Source organism: Globicephala melas, chromosome 9 (assembly GCF_963455315.2).
Source record: "Globicephala melas chromosome 9, mGloMel1.2, whole genome shotgun sequence".
NCBI lineage: Eukaryota > Metazoa > Chordata > Mammalia > Artiodactyla > Delphinidae > Globicephala > Globicephala melas.
Window position 1 is genome coordinate 4,855,053 of NC_083322.1, and position 13,219 is coordinate 4,868,271.

Below are 13,219 nucleotides of genomic sequence, written 5' to 3' on the forward strand. Positions count from 1 at the left end.
TTGGGGAGAGATACCTACCCTTTCTTGCATCCCCAAAATTCAGGTACTCAATTTAAAAATCTTTAATAGAATTGAATCCTGGAGGAAAGAACAGAATCCGATGGAGAGAAACAGGAAATGAAAAAAGCCAAGAATCTGAAAGGAAGTAAATCAATGGAAAGGACTTTCACGGTGATGTTGTTTTTGTCTAAAGAAATGGACTCATATAGCAGCAAACGTGGAGGCAGTACAAGGCAATGTTCACTTTTGGGGTGGCGATGCCCTCCTTGGCAACCCCATTTTGTTGAGGATGTTGCCACTTATTTGTTCCAAGGACGCCTTTTTTTCACGGGGTATGGGCGATCCTTTGCCTTCTTAGGTTCAGGTTTCAGGTCCTGGTGAGGTGTGGGACTTTTCTTGGCTACTACAATGTCATGGCCAGTCAGGAGCTGGAGTACCACGTCAGGCACGGCTCGAAGTCCTTGGGCTTTGGCTATTAGGGTGTCCCACACCTCTTCCTGGGCCGCATTTATTATCCCTTCGACCTCCACTCCTATCAGGAAGTTCCCAGCTTGGTGAGCTCCGTTCATTTCTGCCATCACGTCTGAGACGGCTAAGCCTGCCTTCTCTGCCAGGGTTTCAGGAAGAGACTGCAGGGCCTGGGCAAATGCCAGGAAGGTGGGACCACTGGGCCCTTCCAGTTTGGTTCCTTTCTCTGAGAGCATTTTCGCCAGAGCCATCTCTGTGGCCCCAGCTCCTGGAAGCAGTATGGGATCCTGGCATAACTGGAAACAGGCATCAATGCCCTGGTAGGCAGCCTACTCTGCACCCCGTAGCCCTTCAGCGGTGGCCTCCCTGAGCACCACGGTGAGGGCAGGGGTGCCTGGAGTTTCCCACTCAATTACCACAGCCAAACCTTCTCCCAGCTCCTGCCCGTACACCCTCCGACACTTCCTTGGCGCCAGTGGAGGAAGCAGATAAGGCATCACAGGTGCGACAAACACCTCGCTCAGGTACACCAATCTCCCGCCGGGACTTCACCTGAATCACCATGAGGCCGCACCTGTCAGCATGCGTTAGGGTCTCCTCGTCAATTTCCCCCCAAACCACCACCACGTTAATAGCCGCGGCTGCCAGCTGGGCAACCTGCTTTTCTATCAGCCTTTCGCTGCCCTTCCTGAACTCGGTCAGGTCGTCAGGACTAGAGAGACGAGCCGTGGCCAGGGCAATGGGGCTGGCGGGCCGAAGGCGCAGGCCATCAGAGCCACCCTGGTGCCGCTCATCACCATGGCCACCTGGCCGCAGGGCTTGCCCGGCAGGGCCAGGCCGGGGAGCAGGCACGAGTCCTCCAGCCGCGCCCCGGGGCAGCGCGCACACGCGCACGCGCTCCGGCTGGAAGCCGCCGTCAGGCTCCCGGGTGGCCCAGCACGCATGCGCCACCATCTTGGTCAAGCCGTCAGTCAGCTACAGCCTGTGCGTGTTCGTCACCAAGTGCAGGGCCCCGAACGGGTCCTCCAGAGGCCCCAGCGCCCGGATGGCCAGGGACGGCAGCAGGGCCAGCGTCTCGGCGGCCACCGCGGCCTAGGCCTCCCGCAGCAGGCGCTCGACCTGCGCCAGCAGGGCCTGAGCCCGGGGCACCACGAAGGCCACGCCGTCGCCGCTCTGCGCCGCCAACCGCAGCAGCCGGGCGGCAGGGTGCTCCAGCTCCAGCACCCAGAGGATGGCCGTGCCGTACCCTGTGACCACGGTTTCTCGTTTGGCGGTGACCAGGAGCTCTGCCGCGCCTGGGGGCCGTAGCAGGGCCGCAGGACTCTGGCCAAGGTGTGCGCCGCGGCCAAGCTGCTCAGCGGGTGCTTCTCCTCGGCCGCCGCCGTCACCAGCCGTTCGGGCAGCTCAGGCACCGAAGGGGCTCTGCCGTCAATCGCCCGCGGGGGCCCACCCGGCCGCAGACAGGCGCTGGAACAGCAGCGAGGCGCCCCGGGAGGAGATCTCTGAAGCCCCTCGAGCGGTCTGGTGAATACCCATCAACTGGTGCCTGGAGAAGGCGGCGCTCTGGGCCCGGGCGCAAGGATGGTCTGCTGAGGCTGAGCCCTAAAAGCACCCCCAGACTGGGCTGAAAAGGAACGGGGCCCTTGGGGCCTCTGGGGCTTGGTAGCTGAAACAGATCTGATCTTGATTAAGTCACAAGTGGCACATGGAACCAGGGCAGGGAATGAGGTCACAGAAGGATGGACCATGAGTTGGGAGGCCCTGGGGCAGGCGGAAGTCAGGCCCGGTTGTCCCCCAGAGGGGGGACACGCGTACCCGGGGCCCCAGAGTTTCATTTAAACTTCAGAGACGGAAGAGGAAACCAGGTGGAAACCCACCCACTTCAAATTCCTGGTGAAGCTGTGGCTCCCGTTGTTTGTTTGGTTGGTCTCTGGGTCTTTTTTGTGTTTTGAGAGGGAAATTGTTTTGTTTACTTTCTCATGCAGTGCTCTGTAATCCTAGCCACGTTTGGTTACCCGTATGCCTCGGCCTCTTTGGCCACCTTATCCGTTTGTGCTGCTCATCAGGTTCCTTAAGGTGTCTGCTGGTCTGTTTGTCTTTCCGGTTGCAGATGTGTGAGGCTGCACAGTGTGGGACAACTCTTCCCAATGACGGTGATGACACTGAGCTGGCGAAGGTGGGTCAAGACAAGGGAGGGAAAGAGGCTGACCGCCTGCAGACAGAGTAATAGACATGGACACAGAGGAGTGAAAGTGACCAGGAAGGCAGCAAACCAGAGTGAGTGGGGCTGGGGCCCTCCCGCCCTCACCCTCAGCCCTTAGAATTTGAGCTCCCTCCTTCCATCCTTCCTCCTTGCATCCTCCCTCCCTCCCTCCTTCCCTCCTTCCTTCTCTTGCTCCTCCTATCCTCATATGGCACCTACTGGAGTAACGATTGCTTCTTTTTTAGTTTAACAAATATTTAGCATCTACTCTGTTTCAGTGGTCACAAAGATGGCAGGAACGTGAGACCAGTGAGGGAAAGAGATTGGTACCAAGTGAGTACAGCTTCCTTAGGTGTTGGGCAGAGCACCAGCAGGAAGTGATAAAAATATTAAGATTAGGGGAGGGACTTCCCTGGTCCCTGGTCCCCACTTCCCTGGTGGTCCAGTGGTTAAGACTCCACACTCCCACTGCAGGGGGCATGAATTCCATCATTGTTTTAATATTTCCACAGACAAGAAGATAGTGAGAAACAAAAGGAAAAGAATGTCACAGTGGAAGTTAAATACAATTAAGGCTAAAAAGGAGATAAATTTGGGCTTCCCTGGTGGTGCAGTGGTTAAGAATCCACCTGCCAATGCAGGGGACATGGGTTCGAGCCCTGGTCCAGGAAGATCCCACATGCCGCGGAGCAGCTAAGCCCGTGCGCCACAACTACTGAACCTGCGCTCTAGAGCCCGTGCACCACAACTACTGAGCCTGCGCTCTAGAGCCCACAAGCCACAACTACTGAAGCCCGTGCGCCTAGAGCCCGTGCTCCTCAACAAGAGAAGCCACCACAATGAGAGGCCCGCACACCGCAACGAAGAGTAGCTCCTGCTCGCCACAGCTAGAGAAAGCCCGTGCGCAGCAACGAAGACCCAATGCAGCCATAAATAAATATATAAAAAAAATAATAAATTTGGAGAAAAAACTTTCTCTTTGCAAAACAACTTGATTGCTTTTGTAAAAATGATATTCATTATACAACTTAAAAGAAAAAAATACAAAGAAAGTAAATGTCATTTGGAATCCCAGCCCAGAGACAGTCATTGTTTATATTTTGATGAATATTATTACTTTACACACATATGCATATATAGCTTGTGGATTTACACAGTTTTACATATGTGAGTTATATGATAATATTGTATATGCTTGTCTGTAATAATTTTCCCCTTAATGTTATCTTGGCTGACAAATGTTTCTGAGGAGGTATTATGTTGTCTGAAGACCGTGGACAACTTTTTTTTTTTTTGGCTGAATCTTGTGGCATGCAGGATCTTAGTTCACCGACCAGGCATAGAACCTGTGCCCCCTGCAGTGGAAGCGCAGAGTCCTAACCACTGGACCGCCAGGGAAGTCCCCGTGGACAACTATTTTGATCTCTCTCTCTTTTTTTTTTTTTTTTGCGGTACGGGGGCCTCTCACTGTTGTGGCCTCTCCCCTTGCAGAGCACAGGCTCCGGATGCGCAGGCTCAGTGGCCATGGCTCACGGGCCCAGCCGCTCCGCGGCATGTGGGATCTTCCCGGACCGGGGCACGAACCCGTGTTCCCTGCATCGGCAGGCGGACTCTCAACCACTGTGCCACCAGGGAAGTCCTTGACCTCTTTTGATTTTAGAGACTCCATTAGAAAAGGCTTGATCCTCCATGTAACACTGAGAGGAGTGTCACATAACAAACGTTGGTTGTAGGGGGCAAAGAGGACTTGCCTGTTCCCTTATAGAAAAGTAAAATATAACAACACAAAACGTAGCAAAGTATTCACGTATACCTTGTCTATAAAGTTACAGTTTCTTTTTTCAAGTAGACTCCTGTAAGGGATCATCTTAGCTCTTTTTCTTGAAAGTAACGTACATTTTCCCATTTATTTCACTTCTTCCACATCTCTGTTGAGCCACTGCTGAGTAATAGGGATAGAAGGTGAATAAGGCAGACAGCTAGTGTCTCCAGTGGGCTTAGGCTGGGATACAGACAGTTAAGTGGGCAATTCATTACAGGGCATGAGAGCTGTGATGGGGAAAGCACAGGTGTTGTAGAAGCATCCAGGGGGACACACAACCTTCATCATGGGAAGAACGGTGGTCAGGGTGAGGTGAAGTCTAAAGAGAGCTGAAGGGGAAATAAAAACAAGAAGTGGGAATTGGCCAGGTGAAAAGGGCTTGTGGGGTGGGAGGGGTTGGGACAGCCTGGTGAGGTTTGTGGCTCACCTCCTGAAGGCTGGAGCTCATGGTGTGGTGGAAAGGAGAGGAGAACTTTGGCTGGAGGGTAGCAGGGACTCTCCAGGACCTAGTGAGCCATGCCAATTTAGAATTCAACCTGAAGGGTGATGCATGGGACTGTAAGTTCCATTTCCATTGCAAAAGTAGATAATTTTCTGTTGTGAAATCCTTACCTGTGTGACTACACAGCACAGGGGAAGGTGAGGATCCAGTTATTGCCTTGCACCCTTAAAGGCAGTCAGTTCATAACACCCCAAACAGTAAATTTTGTTTTGGTTCTTGTTTTGGTCGTGTTGTGCAAGGCATGTAGTATCTTAGTTCCCCAACCAGGGATCAAACCTGTGCCCCCTGCAGTGGAAGTGTGGAGTGTTAACCACTGGACTGCTGGGGAAGTCCCCCAACGGTAAAGTTTGGACTGAAATTTTGTAGAGGTACCTCTACAAAGATCAAACTAACCAAGGAGCTACTAAATCTCAATTTTACTTTTTTACTATGTGGACACTATCATTGTTAAATTCACATTGATTTTATTTATTCTTTGGATAAATTGATTAGATGTAAAATAAATGTAAATAATTTGTGTGTGTGTGTGTGTGTGCCAGGAAGAGTTTGCATGCAGTTAATGCATATAAAAATTTCTAACAACATGATTTTGATCTGCTAAGGTGGGTAGGCATCAATATAGACGGTTTGGTGGTTGTATTGGGTTGAATAGTGCCCCCCAATATTCATACTCTTCCTGGAACCTCGGAGTGTGACCTTATTTGGAAATAGGATTGTTGTGGGTGTGATTAATTAAGATGAGTCATACTGGAGTAGGGTGGACCATTAATCCAATATGGCTGGTGTCCTTACAAGAAGGGAAGACACACACACACACACACCCCCAGGGAGAACATCGTGTGTGAGGAATAGACACACAGGGAAGGTGGCCATGTAATGGTGGGGGCAGGCTGGAGGGATGCACCTGCAAGCGCAGAAATGCCCAGGAACACGGGCGACCACCTGAAGCTGAGCGAGGCCTGGGACAGATTCTCTCCCAGAGCCCACCACGAGGGGCCAGCCCTGCCGATACCTTGATTTTGGACTATTAGCCACCAGGACTGTAAGAGAATACATTTCTATTGTTTTAAACTGCCTGTTTGGAGTAGCTTTTTGCAGCAGCTATAGGAACCCAATACAGTAGTCTTTGTATATTAATGAAGGAAGGAACCTAATGAAGTGTGTGTGTGTGTGTGTGTGTGTGTGTGTGTGTGTGTGTGTCTGAAGAGGGGGGCTGTCTGCTGCCTTATCTCACCCTTGCCCTTACCCCCAGACTCCCAGATGCATTAAAAATTTTTTGTTTATTATTTAAATTTTATTTTATTTTATTTTATTTTATACAGCAGGTTCTTATTAGGTATCTATTTTATACATATTAGTGTATACATGGCAATCCCAATCTCCCAATTCATCCCACACCACCCCCCTGCCACTTTTCCCCCTTGGTGTCCATATGTTTGTTCTCTACATCTGTGTCTCTATTTCTGCCCTGCAAATCGATTCATCTGTACCATTTTTCTAGGGCTGTCTGCTGCCTTCTCCCACCCCTGCCCTTCCCCCCAAACTCCCAGATGCATTTTTTAAAAAACTGTGGTCTTCTACACAGTAGATGTAAATATTTAATCTTTCTATTTGTATGTTTTTCTTATTTTTTTTTTTGGCTGCGTTGGGTCTTTGTTGCTGCGCACGGGCTTTCTCTAGTTGCAGCAAGCGGGGCTGCTCTTCGTTGCGGTGCGTGAGCTTCTCACTGCGGTGGCTTCTCTTGTTGCGGAGCACGGGCTCTAGGCATGTGGGTTCAGTAGTTGTGGCTCGCGGGCTCTAGAGTGCAGGCTCAGTAGTTGTGGTGCACAGGCCCAGTTGCTCTGCGGCATGTGGGATCTTCCCGGACCAGGGATTGAACCCCTGTACCCTGCATTGACAGGCGGACTCCCAACCACTACGCCACCAGGGAAGTCCCTGTGTGTTTTTCCATGTTTATTTTTCAGTTGCTTGATTGCCTTTTTTGTGTTTATCTTGTTCAGTAGTGCCAGGTTTAAAGTATAGACCCCTGGAGGGCAAGATTCATGTCTCTATAAAACGTGCGGTAGAACATTTACATATGCCTCATACTCTTATACACAAATTAGTTTTGAAGGTGATTGTTTTATTTCCTTCTCAGATTCTTCCTTTTTCTATCACACAGGTACATGGTATGCATTACTGAAATAACTTATGTAAAGCAATATGAATTTATAAAGCTAAAAATGCACTATGGACTAAATATGAACTAATTTTAAGTGGTTGAAATTCTTTTTAAAACATTTTTTTTTTTTTTTTTTGCAGTACGCCGGCCTCTCACTGTTGTGGCCTCTCCTGTTGCAGAGCACAGGCTCAGGACGCGCAGGCTCAGCAGCCATGGCTCATGGGCCCAGCTGCTCCGCGGTATGTGGGATCTTCCCTTACCGGGACACGAACCCGCATCCCCTGCATCAGCAGGCCGACTCGCAACCACTGCGCCACCAGGGAAGCCCTAAAAACATTTTTTTTACTGAAAAATAAGGACAAAAAATGATAGCCTATGACTGCAACTTTTTAAAGTGCAATTTTAACAGTAAAAATATGAACACAAATCTTATAAGATCTAGCATTTACGTTTTGAGCGGTCTTTTCACACAATTGTAAAAGTTTGGTTCCTAAAAAACCCTGAGGAATTTAAGACTATGGGAAAACAAGGAGAGGGATACCATTTAGTAGCGAATCTCTGGGAAAGCCTTATAAATACTTTCATGTTCACTAAAACAAAGTGATAAAGACTGCTCTCTCAAGAAAGACATCAATTACATTTTCTAGGCCTTCAATTAGGAAGAATGTCTACTGTACCATGAATTTTTATTCATTGTCATTTGTATGCTAGACACTTTGAGAATCTCCTTTGCTTACAGTGTCATGAGATGTTGCTTTTTCTTTTTTGAGGATAACAACCCTTACTCCCACTCACATTTTAAACATTTAATACATGTTTATGATTATACTACAGGTGCTCTGAAAGATTGATGTATTATAGAAAAATGTAATATAGAAAGTGAAAGTCCCTTGTAATCCAACCCTCTAGAGATGATTGCTGTTAACACTTTGGTGCATGTCTACCATATTTTTAAAGTGCCTATTTAACATGTACTTATTAGAAGGTAGACATTCTATTTTTTTTTTTGCACTTGGTTCTTCCAGATGCTCGTTGTCTTTCTGGTTTTATAATTTTGAGGAACCTACCTCAGCTATCTGCCTCCTGGATTTTTTGCCACTGTGGTCTCAGAGCTGTGTAATTTGGATGACAGAGATGGAAAAACCTTTGAAAGACCTTTATTTAAGTTGAATAAGTATTCCTTGAATACTTCCTCTGCATCCTGGGTTATATTTTGTTTGCTCTGCCCGCAATAACTTCACGCTGATAAGCCTCCTATCTGTCCTTTTAAAACAGCTCCCAACTACTTGTCTGCTCACAGTAGCCGAAGGAATGGAGATTTAAGGCTGGGTTTACCTTCATCATCTTTTATCTTTCAAGAAGTAACACTGCACAAACTTCTATTTCTACCCTTCCATTTATTCTACCCACTTTTCTGTTCCCAGTCCCTAGTTGTTTCCTTTAAGAACTTGTCTCCAGCAGGAGTGACTTGCAGTTTGCACATTCTGGTCCTTAAATTCTCCCAAGTGCTGACGAGTATACTGAAGTAAATTGTCCTGATGTGGAATTTTGTGCATATGAAACACACAGTTGGAAATGACTCTTCTACTTTCAGTACTGAACACAGATAAACATTTGGATCGATAATCCCATTTTTGAAAGTATACTTTATTTAGTGTAATGTACAGAAAATGAAAAAGGGTGAGTAATAAACTTTATATCACTTCATAAATGCATCTTCATAAATTTATGACTTCATAAATTAGTCATGCATATGTTGTATTTCTATGTATAATAATAGTCAGACTTTTTTTTAATTTATAGTTTTCATTTACCAGCCTAGCTTCTCCCCAATCTCAAATTTTAAATTTAGTAAGCTTGAAAAAGCCAGCGGGAACTAAACCTTGAAGGGATTCAAACGACTGTCTTATTGAGGTCCTCACTTCAGCCCTTTCAAGAAGCTATGCTTTAGTCAGAAGAGGCTCTGGAAACTGTGCATGTTTGCCCAAATACACACAAACATACGGTTCAGAGTTTATGTTCTGGCTATTGGGAAGGGAAGGCAAACAACACAGCAGGAAAAACCGCGTTTTATTCTTACCTTACACTAGAACTGTTGGGAAGATGGAAAGAAATCATAATCAGAAAGTGCCCGGGGTGTCCGGCCTAGAGTCTAAGCCTGTAAGATGATAGTTTACCCCAATCCTTTTGCAAATGGTTGATAGGTCGTAATAGTTTTTCCCAATTCAAATCTATGTTTTTCACTCCCCTAGTGAATGGGAAGGAAATCAGCGAAGAGTACATTGTCCAAGTGTTGGTCCCTGTTAGAATAAGGAACTCAGAACTCCCCACCTGTAACTCTCCTTCCTTCCTTCCTAAGCGCACATGTCAGATTTCGGACCCTAGCAGCCCCAGTTTTCCTTCACCGTTTTTAAGTAGTGTAAGAGGCGGCTTAGAAGTCTTTCCATTTTTGTGTCTTCGTCACAACACACCCAACGTTAAAACCAAGTTGTCGGGGTTTTACTGGTTCATTATGTCTCTCAGCACTTTATCCCTCAAAATGCCATCGTTCTTTTTGTCTGACAGCTTTATAAACCCTTTCCGGATCATTTTTAAAACGACGCTGTAATAAGGAAAGTATCCCTGGAACTGGAGTAGAACGAAGTTGCACACCATTTCTTTTCCTCCACCAACGTGCATTACAACAAACGAACGGTGAACGTGCGCCCGGCGAAGCCCCTCCGGGCTGGTCCCCGCGCCCCGCCGGGGATGGGGGTGGGAGTGGAGGCGCGGGGCGCGGGGGAAACCCGGGGCCGCCGCGCGCCGGGGCGGGACGAGGTCTACACCCGCCCGCCAGTCCGCGGAGGCCGAGCGCCTGCGGAGCGCGGACGCGGCCCGCCTCGTCCTCGCTCTCCCTCGCGCACTCCCCGGACCCCGATCCCGGATTCGCTCATCCGCAGCTTGGCGCTCTCCCGAGCCGAAGCCGGAGCCCCAGCCGGAGCCGGAGTTGGAGTCGCGGCGCGGCCCGGCCGCCGCGTCAGAAGAGGAGGGAGCGGGGGCGGGGGAGGGGCGGTGAGGTCAGCGGCGGCGGCGCGTCCGCGGGCGGCGCATGCGCGGAGCGAGCCCCGTGAGTGGCAGCGGCGGCGAGCGGGGGGCGGTGGGGCCGGCGGAGTGGGGGAGGGGGCGGGGGTGTCGCGGCGGCCGTGTGTGGGCGAGACGGCGGCGAGTTTGAGAGGTCTGTGGTGCGGGGGCGCTCTGGGAGACCCGGCGCGGCCCTCGCGCGACGGCCACGGTCGAGTGTGTGTGTCTGTGTGTGGTACACGCACACCCGCAAAACTTCCTCCTCCCCTGCCCGGAGGGCTGGAGCGGGCGCTGAGGGGCCGGCGCTCGCACAGCCCGGAACCCACAACAACTGGAGCAGCTGTCAAAACTTCGCTGCCGCCGCCGCCCGGCCTGACGCGGCCCGCGCGGGGGAGGGGCAGCCGGCGGGGGGCGCGACCCCCGCCCGCCGGCCCGCCGCTCCCCGCGCCGCGGCCCCTTTCTCCTCCCCGCCGCGGGCGGCCTGGGGGAGGGGCGCGGGCGGAGACCCCCAGGGCTGGCGCCCTTCGTGCCCCCTCAGTAGCCCCGCCCAGCTCGGCGCCGCCCGCCCCGCACCCGCCCGGCACCCGCGCCCGCACCCACACCCGCACCGCCCGAGGGCCGCCCGCCCGCCCCGCCCGCACCTCCCCGCCCCGGTCCGGCCCCTCCCTCCTGCCCGCCGCGCCCCGCCCGCCGCCCCCCGCCCGGCCCCTGCGCGCCGAGGTGCGCGCGCTCGCGCGTATGTGTGTGAGTGCGTGTCCTGCTCGCTCCATGTTGCCGCCTCTCCCGGTACCTGCTGCTGCTCCCGGGGCTGCGGGAAATGCGAGAGGCTGAGCCGGGGAGGAGGAACCCGAGCAGCAGCGGCGGCGGCGGCCGCGGCGGCGGCGGCGGCGGCGGCGGGAGGAGCCCCCCAGGAGGAGGACCGGGATCCATGTGTCTTTCCTGGTGACTAGGATGTCGTCGGAGGAGGACAAGAGCGCGGAGCAGCCGCAGCCGCCGCCACCCCCCCCCGAGGAGCCCGGAGCCCCGGCCCCGAGCCCCGCAGCCGCAGACAAAAGACCTCGGGGCCGGCCTCGCAAAGATGGCGCTTCCCCTTTCCAGAGAGCCAGAAAGAAGTAAGTTGAGTGTGAGGGAGCCAGGCCGGGAGCCAGCCGCGGCGCCGGCCCGGAGCTGTCACCGGCGCGCCCGGCCCCGCCGCCCCCGCGCGCCCCCGGCCGCCCCCGCGGGGTGGGGGTGGGGCCCGCGCGGGCCGCGCGGCTCGGGCCCGGGGCGCCCGCCCCGCGCCCCGCGCCGGCGCCCGGCCTCCCGCGGCCGCCCGCAGTTCCCTCCGCCGGCCCGGGTCTGACGGCTCGCGCCGCCGCCACACTTTACTTTTTAGTTTGGCCCCGGCGCCGTGTGTTCCGGGGCTTCTCTTTCTGGGGAAATTTCTCGTCGATGCCCCTGGGCCTCGCCGGGTCGTTTAGCAGACGAGCCCGCAGCACAGCTGGGTAGTCGCCGGACGGGCTCCCGCTCGGCTCCCAGGCGCTCGGCTCCGGGACGCTCGCCGAGCTGTCAAAACGCCGCGGCCAGGTGGTCCCCCGGCCCGGTTGGGCGGGGGAGCAGGAAACGGACGCAGCCGGAGCTGCTTTTCTTTGTCAGCCGGTCGCTCCTTTAACTTTTCTCGCTCCCAAACCTCTGCTTTCGTGCTTTAATGATATATTAGGAAGTCCTCCGACCGCTTCCCCTCCCCTCCCCCAGCCGGGCCCCGCACTGCCCAGCGCCGAGAGCACTAGTCTGTGCGGTCGCTCCGCGTAGGGGACGGAGTGCAGCAAGTTTTGGAAACGTCGCTGCCACCGCAGGCCGATCGCCAGGAGCACGTTCGTTCGGGTCCAGACGGATGTAAATGTGGCCGAACTTCCATCGGAGTAGCCACTCGTGGCTGTTACTGGGGCAGGAGTCGCTCTCGTGTGTTTTTGAGCAGGCACTAGGGCTGTGCGCCTCCGGCCATTCGCTGGTTAGAAATGTCTTTTTACAAAATGGTTATAGGACAACTTTGCCTGTGGATCCAGGAGCTCGTTTCAGTGCCGGTGAGTCGCTGAGCGCTCGAGGCTCTTGAGGCTGCTGCTGTGGAAGGTCTGTGGCCGTCTTTCGGAGTTGTAGGAAGGCGTGTATTGCTTACTCATTTCATTATATGGGCGTCTCAGGGAACTGGTGGTAGTGGAAGGGTGCACCGGGACGCCGAGGAAAGCAGCATACTTACGGATAGTCTGGTTTTTTGTTGTTGTTTTTTCTTTTTTTGATGGGGTGCATTCGTTTAGTAATAGCATTGTTATGTTTGGTGATACACAGTAAAAATAGTAGTGTTAACGCAAGGCAGAGAACAGGGTTGTGGGAAACCCGTGAAGCTCTGCACTGGACGTGCTCTTTTTCGCTTTTCTATTCTTTTACTATGAACGTGATTCAGGGCCTTCGACTTGCCCTCCATATTTTTTTGCCAGCTCCTACCTAGCTATGACAAATCGTGAGGGAAACAAGTACATTATTAGTTTCTTTGTGATACAGAGTTGGGGTTTATTATACCACTTGCATTGCTAATGTCTGGTATAAAATGCCATTGTTATTCCTGTATTAACTGAAATTTCGAGAAGGAAGGTGCAGTTTTAAGTAATTTTAAACTTCTTTGCCACTTTTTTGGTATCCTTTAAAGGAACACATACGAAGCCATCGTAGGGTTTTAACTTGATTGCTTCCCATTTTCACTATTTCTTGGTTTCTTTCTGAACATTAATTTGGGATTATAACGTGTTCGATTTGCTTTTAAATTCTTACTTTAGAAAGAGTAGACCTATCTATGTTGTTCTTCTCACCCGTACACATCCAAGTGTGTGTGAGTGGTGAGTGTGCACACTTCCCCTGAGATTGCAATGAGCTCATTTGTATTAGGGTGCTCCTGGGTGCACCAGAAGAAAGGTTGGTTTAGGGTATTGTCACTTTATTATTTTAATTTTTACCTCATATTATGAGTGG

General features: G+C 52.0%; 2 protein-coding genes across 2 annotated transcripts in view; one reads left to right on the top strand and one right to left on the bottom strand.

Moving 5' to 3' along the window:
• Nucleotides 1–299: 299 nt before the first annotated feature.
• CCT8L2 (chaperonin containing TCP1 subunit 8 like 2) lies at nucleotides 300–9,835 on the bottom strand. The gene is given in 6 exon segments (XM_030854426.1): nucleotides 300–998; nucleotides 1,000–1,208; nucleotides 1,211–1,343; nucleotides 1,345–1,754; nucleotides 1,757–1,989; nucleotides 9,660–9,835. Coding segments are annotated over 6 exon segments (1,860 nt in total).
• Nucleotides 9,836–11,111: 1,276 nt separating this feature from the next.
• Nucleotides 11,112–13,219, top strand: part of KMT2C (lysine methyltransferase 2C) — a 292,837-nt gene continuing 290,729 nt past the window's right edge. Inside the window, exon 1 of the mRNA XM_060305074.2 lies at nucleotides 11,112–11,328. Coding sequence (XP_060161057.1) covers nucleotides 11,168–11,328 — 161 coding nt within the window. The 5' untranslated portion in view covers nucleotides 11,112–11,167. The remainder of the gene's footprint in view (nucleotides 11,329–13,219) is intronic.